Source organism: Abramis brama (assembly GCF_963993115.1).
Source record: "Abramis brama genome assembly, chromosome: 4".
NCBI lineage: Eukaryota > Metazoa > Chordata > Actinopteri > Cypriniformes > Leuciscidae > Abramis > Abramis brama.
In genome coordinates this window covers 8732556-8747672 of record NC_139966.1, presented here as the reverse complement: position 1 = coordinate 8747672, position 15117 = coordinate 8732556, and the positions used below count along the sequence as shown (strand labels likewise).

Genomic DNA, 15117 nt, shown 5'->3' with positions numbered 1-15117 from the left:
GACCAAATATTGTTATTTTATGTTGTGCAAGTAAGAATACAAAGACCAGGGCTAGAAAAACTTGTCTACAATAAGCATTTGGTCTGCACATGTAGAAATCCATAGGCTACATGGTTAATATATTTGTCCTATCGTCAACCATAATATATTAGTTTCATGTGAGATTGCATGCTTTGTTTCTGAAGTGAGTGGTTCCATTTATATTCACTTACAGTGTCAGTGGTGAGTTAACAACAACAAAGTTTATTAACAGCTGGAAGTGCACAAGGTGAGTTCTTGTAGCAAAAGTCTCAGGTTACGAATGTGATCATAGTTCCCTGAAAGGGGAACAAGACTCTGCGTCCCAGCTGACGCTTTGGGGAGCGCCTTCAGCATGACTGCGTCTGAAGCACTTGTGAAACTAGTCCAATCTTGATTGGTGCTGCGTCACCCCATGACGTGTTCCGGCTTGAGGCAGCACCTGTAAAGGGAAGCCGACAATACAACAGCCTCTGCTTTTGATAGACTGAAGCAAGCTGCCGTTCCCAGGCATGCGGGAAGTATGGCAAGGGGATGCAGCATCTCGTTCCCCTCTCATTTCATTCACATTACCAAATTTCTGCTACTGATCGCCCTTTGCAATACTGCAAATGTTTTGGCAATACGAATGTAAAAATACTGGTCATGCGAATAAAAAACATAAAACTGAACAAGAAAGGCAAGTCATTCAACCTGTTCAATTCACTCTGGTTAAATGTGCTGAGTTCTGTCAAGATAAAAGTCTTCTGAGACCAGGAGAAAGTGTTACTGCGCACCTGCATCTAAACAAATATCGTTATTTATTACAGATAGTATTCCTAAATACAGGGAAATAAGATCTGAATTTTGGCATTTTGTGTATATAAGGCAATGATCAACATTACAGTTGTTTACAGTTTTCCTATGTAAATGCATATGCACTTATTAATTTGTAACCGATTCTGTGTAGCATTGGTTTGACTCACTGAATGAGTACTGCTCATCACTAAACAAGTCTTGTTGTAATCAGGCATCTTGTTTGCGAACATGGATCTGCTGGGTGACTGAAAAGGGGCATGTCGATCACTGAACTAAAGTCATTGTTTTCTTTTGATAGAATGGTGTCTGTCGTACAGCAGTGTGAGGAGGGAGACCTGCTGGAAGGCAGAGTCATCCTAAATCCCGCTGTCGAGATGCTTCTTTGCAATGATGATGTGGTTCCTGATGATTTTATAGAACCTCGGCACTGGTCTGGACAAACTACTTTACCCAGTATGACTCCCACAGATTGGTACAAGTTACAGAGAGAGGATATAGCCATCAGAAGGGTAATTGACCTTGTGGTGTCTGGGGAAACTTTAACTCATTCAGATAGGCTCAAAGAATCTAAAGAAGTGAGTTTAATGCTGAGGGAAAGGCCCAGACTAAGCTTAGTAGAAGGCATACTGTATTGTATGGTATCTGATCAGTATGGGCAAAAATATAGGCAGCTGGTGGTTCCCCTGAGTTTCAGAGACAGAGCTCTTGAAGGAGTTCATGACGAAATGGGGCACTTGGGGTATGAAAGGACTCTGGAGCTTGCAAGAGGCAGATTTTTTTGGCCTTAAATGGCAGAATATGTGGAGAGAAAGTGCAGGACTTGTGAGAGGTGCATCAAGAGAAAGGCTCATGCACAAAGAGCTAAACTAGTGAACACATGTAGAACCCAAACCTAATTATTTTAGTCTAGTACTTGAAATGATGCAACAACAAATGAGAGTGCAACAAACTCAAAGTGAATTGTTGTTTAGCCTTGTGAGACATGTACCAAATTAAGTATCTGATGAGGACATCAGAGTTTCAGCAGGGGAGGATGTAACCCACCCAATTATTAGAGGCTGTGTTCCTATGTATTTTCATGCATGTTTTTTTTTTTTGCTTTGTTTTGATTTTATATTTTTCCTTGCCTAATGCATGAAATGTTCAGACATATGTTTTATTTTTATTTTATTTATTATTTTGTTTTCGCTGAGGGACTAAAATAATAAAGAATTGCGTCGATGGGTGCTGACGTCACATGCACGCCAGCTCATTAAAGAGAGAGGTGTGAGCTACATGTGTGCCTATCGTTAATCTAATCCATCGTCGTCAATATTTTTCTAAATGAATGTCTGAACTGTTTTATTGCATTAGGTAAGTCACAATTTTTTCATATTTTCATTAATAATGTTTAAGTTTGTGTTTGTTCATATAAGAAAATGTGAATGGTTAACCCTCTGGGGTCTGAGGGGTTTTCTGGGCCCTGGAGGTGTTCTGACATGCTCTGACATTTGTGCTTTTTTCAGTTATTTATAAACATGTTAATGGCAAAGGTGTAAATTCACTCTAAATAGCACAAACAGGGCTACCATAATATGCGAGCAACATGCATGTATATGTTTGAATTTTTAAGAGAATAATGTTTATGCGTGGTTATTGAAAAAAATAAAAATGAAAGTGGCTGAAATAAGACCACAAAACACATACTAAATATGTGTCAACAACACTTTTGACTAATAAATGTTGTCGCTTCGAGTTCTGGCTTCAAAATGATGTGAAAATCATCCTGCCTAATCGTTCACACACAATTTAAATCAATGTATTGTTTTATAAGACAGGTTTTGCTTGGAAAGCCAATATGTGAGGGGGGCGTGAACGAGGAGTGGTTTACACCTGAGAATACAATGTCCCACCCAGTATGCGTAATGACTCTGCATAATGAGCCATTCATTCAGGTGTGACACTGACATGAGCCACAAGAATGAATGAAAGGACAAAAGATATATTTAGAAGAAGACTTATATTGACCAGTTAAGATTTTGCTTACATCTATCTTGTAAATATGTTTTGCTATTTTATTTAAAAAGTTACAATTACAACAATAATTACAATTTAAACAATATTTCAAGTGTAAACTCTTTACTCTTTCTTTGCAAAAAAATGATTATAGGCCTACATTTTATCATATGTATTCATTAGTTTGAATATAGCCAACAGTGGAACAGCTAACATCTTAGTTGATGACTTTATTTTTGACAAAAATAGCATGTTATATATATATATATATATACACACACACACACATGTACATATATATATATATATATATACACACACACACATGCACATATATATATATATATATATATATATATATATAAAACATATGAGCAGAAATTGCTAAACAAAAGCTTATTTGATGTGGCAGTATATTCTACAGTAAAAACTGTACCCAAATCTAGTCAACAAAATGTTGTCTTTCATATTTCGCCTGACTGTAACGTTGTTTTTATGAAATATTAGGGCATATAAATGTTAATTTGCAGTTTAATACGTTGCTTATACAAATAGCCTCCATTTTATTTCAACATATTTCAGTCGATTTTTACTCATCTCAGTATAGCAATACAGTTTGCTAAAACATCATCATTCATTCACACACAGAAAGGCGATTTAAATTTAAACTGTCTTTTTGCGAGCTGTGGTAAACAGCGCGCATCTCTACCGTTCGTTCATTCATTCATTCACAAACACGCGATTCACTTGAGAAGGAAAAAAAACTTACTACAGTATTCCTCAGCTCAGTCGGATCCTTTCTCCTCGAAATACCCACACTTCTGAGGTACATTTTCCATTATTATTATTCCTCAAAGCGCTGCGAGACGGTGTAAACAAGTAGGCTACAATGATCTGATTAAACTTGTGTTTTCTCAAGCTGATACGGGGGCGCACAAGTTTGCGTGGATTGCCTCAGTCATTTGCGTTTGAATAGCGCGCGCTCTCCGTGGGCGGAGTCACATTAAAAATAATTAGATGAGATGAGAACGACTGACATCTCGCTCTTTTCTTACAAATTACATGAACTGAGAATATTTGTTTTTTATATAAATTACTTCATTTAAAAGAAGAGAATTCAAGCTACATGCCTGTGTGTCTGTATGTCTGTTTGACTGAGTATTCGCTGAGTTATAGTTCATTTTCGGACGCGTTTCAGAATGGACTACACTGACAGAGAGAAGGCAGAACTCGCTTTGTGTTTATTTTTCTTTATTTGGCAAAAAGCACAACACTTTGTTTTTATTGTGAGTATACACAAAAATAATACACATTTAACAGAATCGATTGATGTATGAAACTTGTTTGTAATATCAAAGTCAACAGAGCAAAATTAATCTCTTTTGAACTGATAAAAAAAAAAGCGAGCATATCGCGCCGGCGCGATTGTTGACCTCAGGGGGTAAATGCTGTTCGTAATTGAGTATAAAGTGTGCAATAGAACAAATGTAAAGCGTTTAAATTGTAGTAGTATACATGTTAAAACCTGTTTGCACATTTTACAAGTTTAAAAGTTATGAATATTAAATGCATTTCGTGATGGATGCTGACGTCACATGCGCGCCAGCTCAGTGAAGAGAGAGATGTGAGCCACGTGTGCATATCGTGAATCTAATCCATCGTCGTCAATATTTTTCTAAATGGATGTCTAAACATCGATTTAAAAAAAAATGGATGGAAACATGTCTGTTTTATTGCATTAGTTTGGATTGTCTCAAAAAAAAAAAGTGTTGGATTCGCGCAGTGAGGGAGAACCGCGCTGGATTCCACTCTGGAGGAATTGCGTCATCTGGGGACTCTGCCTTTACGAGGAAAAATATTAGTTATCGTTCATCGTTCATTCGTGCAAAGACTGTAGTAGGCATTCACATTCGAACGAACTGAACTGAGTAAATTACACTTCCACACAAGGTGTAAAATTTACATATATGCGACTTCAACAACCAGATAGTTTCATCTGGAAAATGAAAAAGTGTCCTCTCTGTCGGAAGGCATTTACCTCATGACTGGATAGCTTTCCGATCAGAGAAAACACATGAAGTGAACAGATAGCCTATGCATGAATGAAGTTTCCACATGCATCACAGTCATTTTAATATGTTTAGAATGTTTAATACGGACTTGGTACTTGGTTCAAATTGATAGCATTAACTATTGTGGCGAGCAGGACGTGATTACTGATGAGCAACATCTGTGCGACGCACCGGACTCGTATCTCTCACGGAGGAGCAGAAGCATTAACCCCCTGGGGTCGGCGGTATCGCCGGCGATACCAGCTCACTTTTTTTCTTATCAGAACAAAAGAAACTCAAAATAGTCTGTTGATTTTGATTTTATATGTAAGTTTTATACATCAATCAAAACACTTAAATGTCTTCTTTTATTTGTGTACACTCATAATAAAAACAAAATGTTGTGTTTTTCTTAAAATAAAGAAAATAAACATGATGCGCGTTCTGCCGTCTCTCTCAATGTGAAAATCATTCTGAAACGTGACAGAAAATGACCTGTAACTCAGCGAATACTCGTCACACAGAACCGCATGTCTATACAACGCTTGGAGTCTCTATTTTTAAAGTATGTAAATTATATAAAAAACAAATATTCTCTGTTTAAGTAGTCTGTATGAAAGCAGCAGCATGTACAGTTTCTCAAACGCTTCCTCATTAACTCTAATATGACCACGCCCATGCGCGCACGAGCGATTGACATGCAAATGATCCATGTGGAGAAACGCAGACCTGTAAATGCCCTCATCAACTCAAAACAAAGAATCAGAGACTTCGATAACTTACTCCTCTGCTTTTCATCGAGTTTGGAGGACTGTGTTTGTGCTGTACTGTGCTGTTTCACTTGGATTTACCTCAGAAGAATTAGAAAAACGCGATTTGAAGATGAGACGATTTTTAAGGTAAGACATGTTAAACTGGTGGTGCCAGATTAAAATGTATGTTCTGAAATGAGATTGTAGTAAAAACATGAACTAAGCCTAATATCGTACATGTATATGTATCTATAAATAGACAACATGTTGAAATGTGAACTAGACTGGTAGGCAACCTTTCAGTGCTAATGTCTGACACGAGGATGTTTTTATATTCTATAATAAAACACAGCATGATAAAAGTAGGCTAGTATGAGTGTATACTATGGTGAATATTATAATGTTTAGAACCGTTTACTGTTAAATACTGTGTTTGTGGGTATCTGCTCAAACGTAGATGTATAATATGGTAACAATAATTAGTTTAATAGTTTTGAACGGCTTGATCACTTCAGTAAATGTTCTCTGCACGCGTTTGAAGAGCAAAATGTGCCAAACAATAGGCTTAATTTTTTTTAATATTTTTTTATAGTTCCCTATAGTTTCTCTTGATATCAGTATGTTCACAGCGTTTTTTTTTTTTTTCAGGGACCAGATGCCCAACTGAGGAGTCCTGTTGACTTCAACATTCACATAAGTCTCTGTACATGAACATGGTAAAGTGAAAAATCAAACACCAAGGAAAGAAAGGTATGTACTATGTTTCAGGAATGGCACAAAGGTGTGTGACTGGTTAAGTCTCTGTCTTTAGTTCAGTGTGTTAAATAATGTGCTTTTTTTGTCATTTGTTGTGTATATTTGGATTATGTTGTGTTGTAAATAAATCCAAACAATCAAAAAGTCATTATTTTCTAAATCTCCTCATTCTTTGTGCAAGGTTGCTCAGAATGATAGGGCCTGATAGCTCCTAATAGGGCCATTAGGGGAGGGTCTTTGTATGTGAAAATCCATACATATTAATGATGTGATCACACCTCCCGCATAAAGCTTTCTCACACAAAACACGTCTTACAGTTTTTAAATCAATATATTGTCTTATCTGAATGAGCAGTCAGGGTGGTTTTCACATAGTTTTGGAGCAAATATTCTAGGCTACGTGACACAATTTTCAAAAGTCTTGTGAAGAAATAATCAGTATGGGTTTCATGGCCTTATTTCAGTGACAATTTTTTTTGTATTTTCACAAACCACGCATAAATGTCATTATCTCAAAACTACAAACTTTTACATACATGCTGCTGTTATATTATTGTAGCAGAGTTTGTGCTGAATACAGTGTAATCAGACTTTAGCCATGAAAATGTCACAAGTAACAGAAATAAGCACAAATGTCAGAACATGTCAGAACACCTCCAGGGCCCAGAAAACACCTCAGACCCCAGAGGGTTAAAGAAAGAGCGATGATTGTGAAGGATGAGAGAGGACCAGGCCTGGACTGTTTTATTTTATGTTTTTTTATTATGTGTGGGGGAAGTCGTCTGTGAGTGGCTGCCGTCTTTTTGTATTTGTTTTATTTTGTTATTAAAGTCTTTAAATGTTTGCCGGTTACGGCCTCCTTTATCAAATAACAACGAACTGTATTACACATATTTACAGCGGAACTGTCATGATCCTGGCTCTTCCTTTTTACTCTGTCTCCCCCCTCTGGTCACACACATACATACACACACACATACCTCTGATTACCCCATTGGTCATTACGCTCATTCATCTCTCACATTATCTTCAGCTGTTTTCCATTCATTACTTGTTAACCTCATCTTCCTTCCCACACCTGTTATCTCTTTCCCTAATTGTCACTGCTTCTTCTAGTCCTGCTTTGCCCTGTCTCTTTGCCAGATTATTTCGAAGCTATGCGTGTGAATTCTCTGAGTAATATCCTCTCGTGTCTTGTCTTGTCCTGTCCTGTCCTGAACACGTAAGGAAATTGTGCTACCAGTGTTTTGCTGCTAAGCTGTGCTAATCACAGAGTACTTGTGACCGCGCTCGTTGTTTACTGATCTCCTGGAGGTCCCGGAGCTGGCTGGCTTCCATAACGGTACCCACGACTACCAGAGACGCTCCGCTGCCTACACGGAGGTTTATTGTTTTTTACCCGGCTGCTGTTTCACCGGAAGATTTTCGTTGTCATTATAGTATACTGAAGAATTCTGTTCTTACCTCTGGACTTCTTTTCTGTTCATTAAAGACTGTATTGCTGCATTTCGCTCCTGGGTCATCTTTCTCTCCACGCATTACAGGAACAAGCTTTAAGCTGTAAGTCAGTAACTTGTGTGCGCAGATGCGCAGTGGTCGTGCTAATGGTTTCTTAGAGCTGCACGCTTTCATTGACTTGTGCAGTTTCATTCTCACACGTTAAAAGTATTTATTTAATAAAACAACAAGCTGTAATTACAAGGAATTATTCAATCAAAATGTAGATCTGTATGCAGGTGGGAGGTACTTTATCTGAATGAAATACCTAAACTTTTCTTGCATTTGCTTGCGTGCCAGCGATTAACCCTGCCTTAGGTTGCCGACCCTAACCAAGATGAAATTTACCATTAGGTTAAGAACAAATAAGCCTCCTAAAAGTGTGAACCTGATCAGATCCTTTGTGAAAAGAGCGTACTTACCATAGATAATAAAATGTAATTTTGTCTAATAGTTTGTCATTTTTATCTTTTTCTATATTTATTTGGCTGGTCAGTGTCTTTGTTGTTTTTGTTTTGTTTTGCTGTTGTAAGGTGAAGCCTGAAATAACTGAAATCATTTGACGAAGTGATATGGAACTGTGATGTGATTAAGACATGACTGGAACTACTTTAGCTGTGGGTTTACTGGAAAATAATTACACACCTTAGAAAGTTCATCAACCAATCAAAATGAAGCATTCAATTGTATAACTACAGCTAAATCTCTGTTAATGAACTATTATAACTTTTGTTTAAATATATGAAAGAAATAAAATCAAACTAGTTTGTAATAAGTGAAGATGGTAATGCTGTTTTGGGGGGGATTTAATCAAAACTCTTCCTGCTTCACATACTTGAGTTTATCCAGTCTGTAGTTTGGATCCTCATGTTTTCCAGAGAGCAGCTTGACTCCTGAATCTCCTGGGTGATTGTAGCTCAGATCCATCTCTCTCAGGTGTGAGGGGTTTAAACTCAGAGCTGAAGACACATAACCACAGCCTTCCTCTGTCACCATACAGCCAGACAACCTACAGACACACACAACAATAGTCCACATGACTTGAACATTTATACCTATTTCAAGCATTCATTAAGTATAATTTATTTGTAAATGTAAAAAAAATTATTTCAGCAGAAAACTGCGAGGAGCTAATGACAATAAAACATTAGTAGTGAGTAGTGATGTCCGGTTCATGAACGTAACGTTCTTTTGAAGCTTTTCTTTTTAGGATACTGGTTGAGCCACTTCACCAAATCGGACTGAATCATTCTAAACAGTTTGCGTCTCGACAATGTAGAGTTGGGGTACTCAGACTCGAGTCCAATTTTGAATGAACTCGGACTTGTCACGCACTCGGGTGAATTTGTACTCGGACTTGACACGGACTCGGACTTTAGACTAAAATTTGCCGAGTACAGTCGAGTCCGGGCACTGGAGGACACAATATTTTATTATTCAAAAACTAAACGAAGCTAACGTTACTTACATTGTGTTGTTTCAGCGTTGAGCATTGTAGCCAATCACAGACATGTATATTACGCGCATGAACGCAGTGGCAAATCAGAGGCGTTTTAGAGTCACCATGCGGAGAATTCGCTCAAAATGTTCAGAATCAGCGCAAGCTTCATCCTTTCGCAAATCTCCTCCTAAACAACAAAGTCTAGACGCAATGTAAATAAGAGATTCACTGCAGTGCGGACAACTTCAGTGTTTATGACGAGAGTTTCAGTGAGAGTGCAGAACGCGGTAAGAGTGATGGCTTAAAGGGAGCGCTATTGATGATCTAAATAATAGTTTTGTTTTCATGCTTATGGAGGACAAGTGATTACATTCACACTGTAAAGTTTAAGGAGTGATAACTGCATTTAAATGTGGGAGTGAACCCGCTATAGTCCTGTGAGTCATGAAATTGCGATGATTTGACATAGTAACCATAGCAACATGAGAACGTGGTAACCATTGCAACATTTTGGGGTCTAATAATGTTATAATTTTTGTTACATTTATACTTTAGTCATAAGTTTACATACACCTTGCAGAACCTCCAAAATTTTTACTTTATTTATTTTTTAATAATAAGGATCATAAAAACGTTTTTCTTTTTATACTGCCCTGAAAAAGCTTTTTCACATTACAGATGTTTAAGTATAGCCTAGTCCACAAGACAAAATACAAACACAAAATACAAGACAAATTACATAAGCATGATTTTTAATACTGTGTGTCATTTCCTGAATGATCCACAACTGTTTTTTGTGTTTTTTGTTGTTGTTTTTTTGTAATGGTTGTTCATGAGTCCCTTGTTTGTCCCGAACAGTTAAACTGCCCAATGGTCTTCAGAAAAATCCTCCAGCTCCTGCACATTCTTTGCTTTTCCAGCATCTTCTGCATATTTGACTCTTTACTAGCAGTGATTGTATGATTTTGGGATCCATCTTTTCACATTGGGATTCATACACAACTACCAGTATTACAAACACTGCAAACATTCAGTGATGCACAAGAAGGAAACATCCATTCAGCGCCAGGGCATGTAAATTGGTGTAAATTGTTCTTATTTTGTTTAAAAATTCATTAATTAATTTAATACTGCCCTTCAGAGGCTAAATACGATATTAAATACGATATTACAATATTGTTGCATTCTTGAGCATTACCTTGCAGATTCTGAATAATGTGACCAATCATAATGCAGATATCCACCATTTTTGTCTGGCAAACCAACCAAACCAAAACCAAAAGGTGTGTATTGACATCTTATTGCATTTCTAATGTTCATTCATGTTTAAATCGTGCTATAACTAAAATAGATGATCAGTTCACATGCTGCTTGAACTAAGGCACTATACAGTAAAGCGCCACAAAATGGTATTTATTGTTTGAATTGCACAAAAATTACTCAATTTTAAAGCTGAGACTTTATTTTATACCAAAAGGAACCTGCTCTGTCTTGTATGTTGGCGCATTGTCAGTATCCTATTTGCTCCGCAATAAATTTTTCACTGTGTGAGAACATGTGGAGTGAGAGCAGAATGGCTTGTCAGACGTAGCAACAGTAACTAAGAGGGGCGGGTCTTTGTGAAAGGTCCATTTCAAATCATTGAAATCTTTGTGGACTCGGCCGGACTCGACTCGGACTCGGATATTAAGGACTTGGACTCAAGTCCGACTCGGGCCCATTTGGACTCGGACTTGGACTCGGACTTGATTGGTAAGGACTTGGACTTGACTCGGACTCGACGGAACCGGGAACACTTCCCATAAATTCTGATGTACTTGTTACATCATAAGAAGAATGGCGTCTACACTAATATTAGTCTCTCTGTTTACCGCAGTCCGCCGTATCCAGATCTGATGAAGGACCTGCGCCTGGACGCGACGACAACGCAGTCCTTAAGTGTCAACGAGTCTCTCCCCTGTGAAGGCCTCCCTCCCCTCCCTTTACCTCTGTACCTCAGATAAAATGTTGTCGGGAGGAGTCCAGTTCGCGTGAAGCGATACAAATTCTGTATTATTAATTTTAAGGCCAGGCAAGTAGTTTGTTGGGGGTTGGTTTGTAAAGAAGGACTACACGCCTGTGCACATATATATTCAAACATGCAAACCTATTGACTAAACTCGTAATACGCATGTGCACGCCATCAGCGTTCTCACAGGTTCGCGTTTTTAAAGTTTGCGCAGAGAGAACTTAAGGGTTTTCTGTTGGAACGGTGTCGTGTAATGAAAATGAAAATGTTCATTGCGACGGAAGTGAATCAATCAAAACTAAATTTAGCTGGACAATAACTTTATTCTAGAGCTGCTTTAAAGCCAAAACAATCTCTGTTACTTTAATTTCATATTATCACTGTAAAGCTGCTTTGAAACAATTCATATTGTTAAAAGCGCTTGTAGCATCTGGGCTATGAATCACTCTTTCATTTGTTATAAATTAACAAATTCTAACTCTGTGTTTCTGGACACAGTCTTTCATTCAGGACTAGATCTTGATAACATGTGCTTTCTCTCAGGTCTCTCAGCTTTTAGACCGGTGAGACATCCATTGTAACTCACAGCCTTGGTGCCGCTAGGTCTGCACTTGTGACACCTTTAGGGAGTCCTTGAGACACTCCAGGACTTAAAACTAACATCCCTTTACCTGGCTTTGCAAGCTTCAAAAGAATTCCAATGCACCCCTCTCTCTCCCTCAGCCTGAGAGATAAGGGAACTTTCTACGTGACTTTCCGGACACATACACACGCACCACACCAACCAAGGACCTTTTCGGATAAAATTACCTTTAAATGTATTAAATGTATCCCTTTTTGTGCTTAGATGTCTTTACATGTCATATTGGAGTAGCTACAATTTTTATCGTGTGTTAATCAAACTCTAAAAGCTTGTAATCATGAATGATCATGTACCTCTGTGTCACTGTCTCGCAAAAATGTCATTTTTGGTGTCTCTGTAATCGTCTAGGCCCAACTGAGTCGAATCTCGACGACAAGTTACAATAATATGCATTATGTTTGTACATATCATCCTTCTGGGTATAACTGCTGAATTTCAACATCCCCGTAAATCAGGCAAGTGGGCCATGCCGGACAGGACAAAGGAACTTCTTCCCGCTCGAAAATCTCTGAAGGTGATTTATTTTAACAAGGATTTCCTTAAGAGAGAGGGACATCCAGTTCCTCCCCACTTCAATTTCTCTTCAGTTCTTCATCTTCAGTTTTCTTCACTTCGGTTTTCTTTTTAGCTTCAGTTTTAGTCTTTTGTCTTTGTTTTTCATATTCTCCTTTGTTCATTTCCACCTACGAGGGAAAATGAACTTAGCCTGAATTATTTCTTTAGTAATTTCACTTTCAAAGGACCTTTAAATTCCCCGCGACTCCGCTCGCCCTAGACACAACGAGAGAACACGCCCAGCTCCGAAAGACCGACACACGCCTTTTTTCCTCAGCAACACAAAAGACTATATGCAAGTATCAGCTATCGAGCTTTTAATGCGTTAAGGTTGTCTGCCCCTGTTTCAGGTGATTTGATTCCTTATTGTCTCTCAAAGGTTACCTTGTCTGTGATTTTGCCATACTGTGATCATTCTATGATCTCTCCCTATTCCTCTTTAACTTTCTCTCGCTCACTCTCTCTCACTCTCATTCTCTCTCTCTCTCTTACTCTCATTCGTTATTCGTTGTCTTGTATTGTTTTACTGTTTGTATTGCTATATACGCATATTTACTCCGTGTGAATCGTAGTTGTGTATTCCTTAGTTTGTTTTATTAAACCCAATAATCTTCATGAATTGAATCTGCTTTATTGCTCACCAAATCGAAGTCCCTGAAAACGTACGATCTAAGCTACGAAGCTTTTATTATTTACTACGTTGAGTAGTTTAATTTTATAAACACAGGAAAATTAATGTTCATGGCCAGGAAATTAATCTTTCTTGGAGTTTGTAAGAAGGGTACTTTTATTGATAGTTGATAAGGAAGTCTTACATGAAGTTTGCGGGACAAACAGTTTGTTTAGATAACTGAAATTAATTCTGGTAAAGGTTACCCGAACAATTGATCAAATATTCCCTCTTTGGGTAATTTAATCTGTGTAGACGATAAGCAAATCATATTCATAAACTCATGAATATTCCCTTCATTTGAGTTAATTATTCCCCAGAAGTGATTGTCGCTACACGCTATATAAATGAAGGCTTGATGATTTGACTTGACAACAGTAGGAATATTAGTTGTCTGCTGTCACTTGCCGAATGCATGGACCATAAAACAACCGGTTTCTTTCCCAACTGTTCACTTACGTCATAAACGAGAGAATACTTGCCGAGACGGGTATTTTGACATAATTTTGTGTTTATGTGTCTGCTCAAGGGCTCAAGGAAACGCAAAGGAGGAGTCAAGCACATAGTTTGTACACAAGCAATTTCAGATGCTGCTTTTATGCCACCTCTGCAGCACAAGATGCCTTTTGTTGAAACAGCATTTAGTGTCAAACTCAAATTTTATTGACTTAATTTAAGAATAATATACCCTACATGTTTATTAAGATTAGAAATAGATCTAGGTATTATACCGTTTGTCTTTCACTCTATCGTGACCCTTAGCCTCTTGGGTAATGCAGTTAAATATATAACAGTTCTGCCAAATATTACCGGTATTTGTCTTAATTTCTGACTGTGATATATGCCAATAAATATAAAAATACTCTTCATCTCTGGCTTTATTATTCAAAGTGTTATTTCATAGTCTACCCTTGAATCGATTCTGCTCTGCGCTTCACTACAATGTAGATTGTACATTCTCTCAGTGTTGTCCAGTGTGTCGTGCAGCTTTGGTACACAGATTTTGAGAGTTGGTCAGCTAAATAAAAGGTGGTGTGCCAAATAGGTATGCTATGGGTAGTTGTGCGAGTAGATGCCACGTAAATTATTATTTAGGCTAATACAATAAATTAGTATTTCACAGAAGAAAGCTCTGTCTAAACTGACCCAGTACGGACCAGATTGCCATTAATTTGCTGCCCTGATTGCCTATGCGCAAATACACTGAAGGCTCACTCTCACTCGTATCCAAGGTAAATCATCAACACTATCATCCCTTAAATGTGTTTTATTGAACTAAATACATCGTAAGGACTGATTTTCCTGCTAAGACAAAACTCACCCTGCAATAAAGCAATAAAACGCACCCTGGACACAAGATAGCAAAGACAGATTCCCCTCTCCCTCTTCCATTCCTATTCTCGTGAGTCAAGTCACAAAAAGTAATCAGCTAAAATGCACAGGAATACTTCCTGAACAAGTGCGCACCCAAGTCTGTGTTGCTTTCACATTCACGCGAATCGCGGCACAGTTTGAGTGCAACTGAACTCAGACCACCTCCTCCAGGTAGTCTCAGGTTTGGTACCCCGGGCTTTCACATTACCAATTTATCATGCGAACCATACCGCTCTCCGAACTAAACTGCCAGAGTGAAAACGCCATAAATGAATACTGTGCTGCATTTCACTCTGCAACATGGAGCATGTCAGAATGTATATTTTCATAATTACATCACCACCTTCAAAACTCATACTCATACATCCCATTGTCTCATATGTATTGCTAGAATTGATTTTAAAAAATTGCTAGCCAACTGATGAGTGTAATTTTTTCATACAGTCATCAATTGACATGTGGTGTTAATTTTGAACCCTGCCTGATATGTTAATTGTTTCCCGTACACAGCCACTAGATGGTGCTACTAGCCTGTTCAGTGCTATCAGAAGCAAACCAT

General features: G+C 38.0%; 1 protein-coding gene across 2 annotated transcripts in view; it reads right to left on the bottom strand.

Moving 5' to 3' along the window:
• LOC311081635 (protein NLRC3-like) overlaps nt 1-15117 on the bottom strand; it is a 44286-nt gene that overhangs the window by 12544 nt on the left and 16625 nt on the right. For both annotated transcript variants that reach the window (XM_084112223.1, XM_084112222.1), the window contains one exon: nt 8703-8876. In XM_084112223.1, the coding sequence (XP_083968349.1) occupies nt 8703-8876 (174 nt within the window). The remainder of the gene's footprint in view (nt 1-8702; nt 8877-15117) is intronic.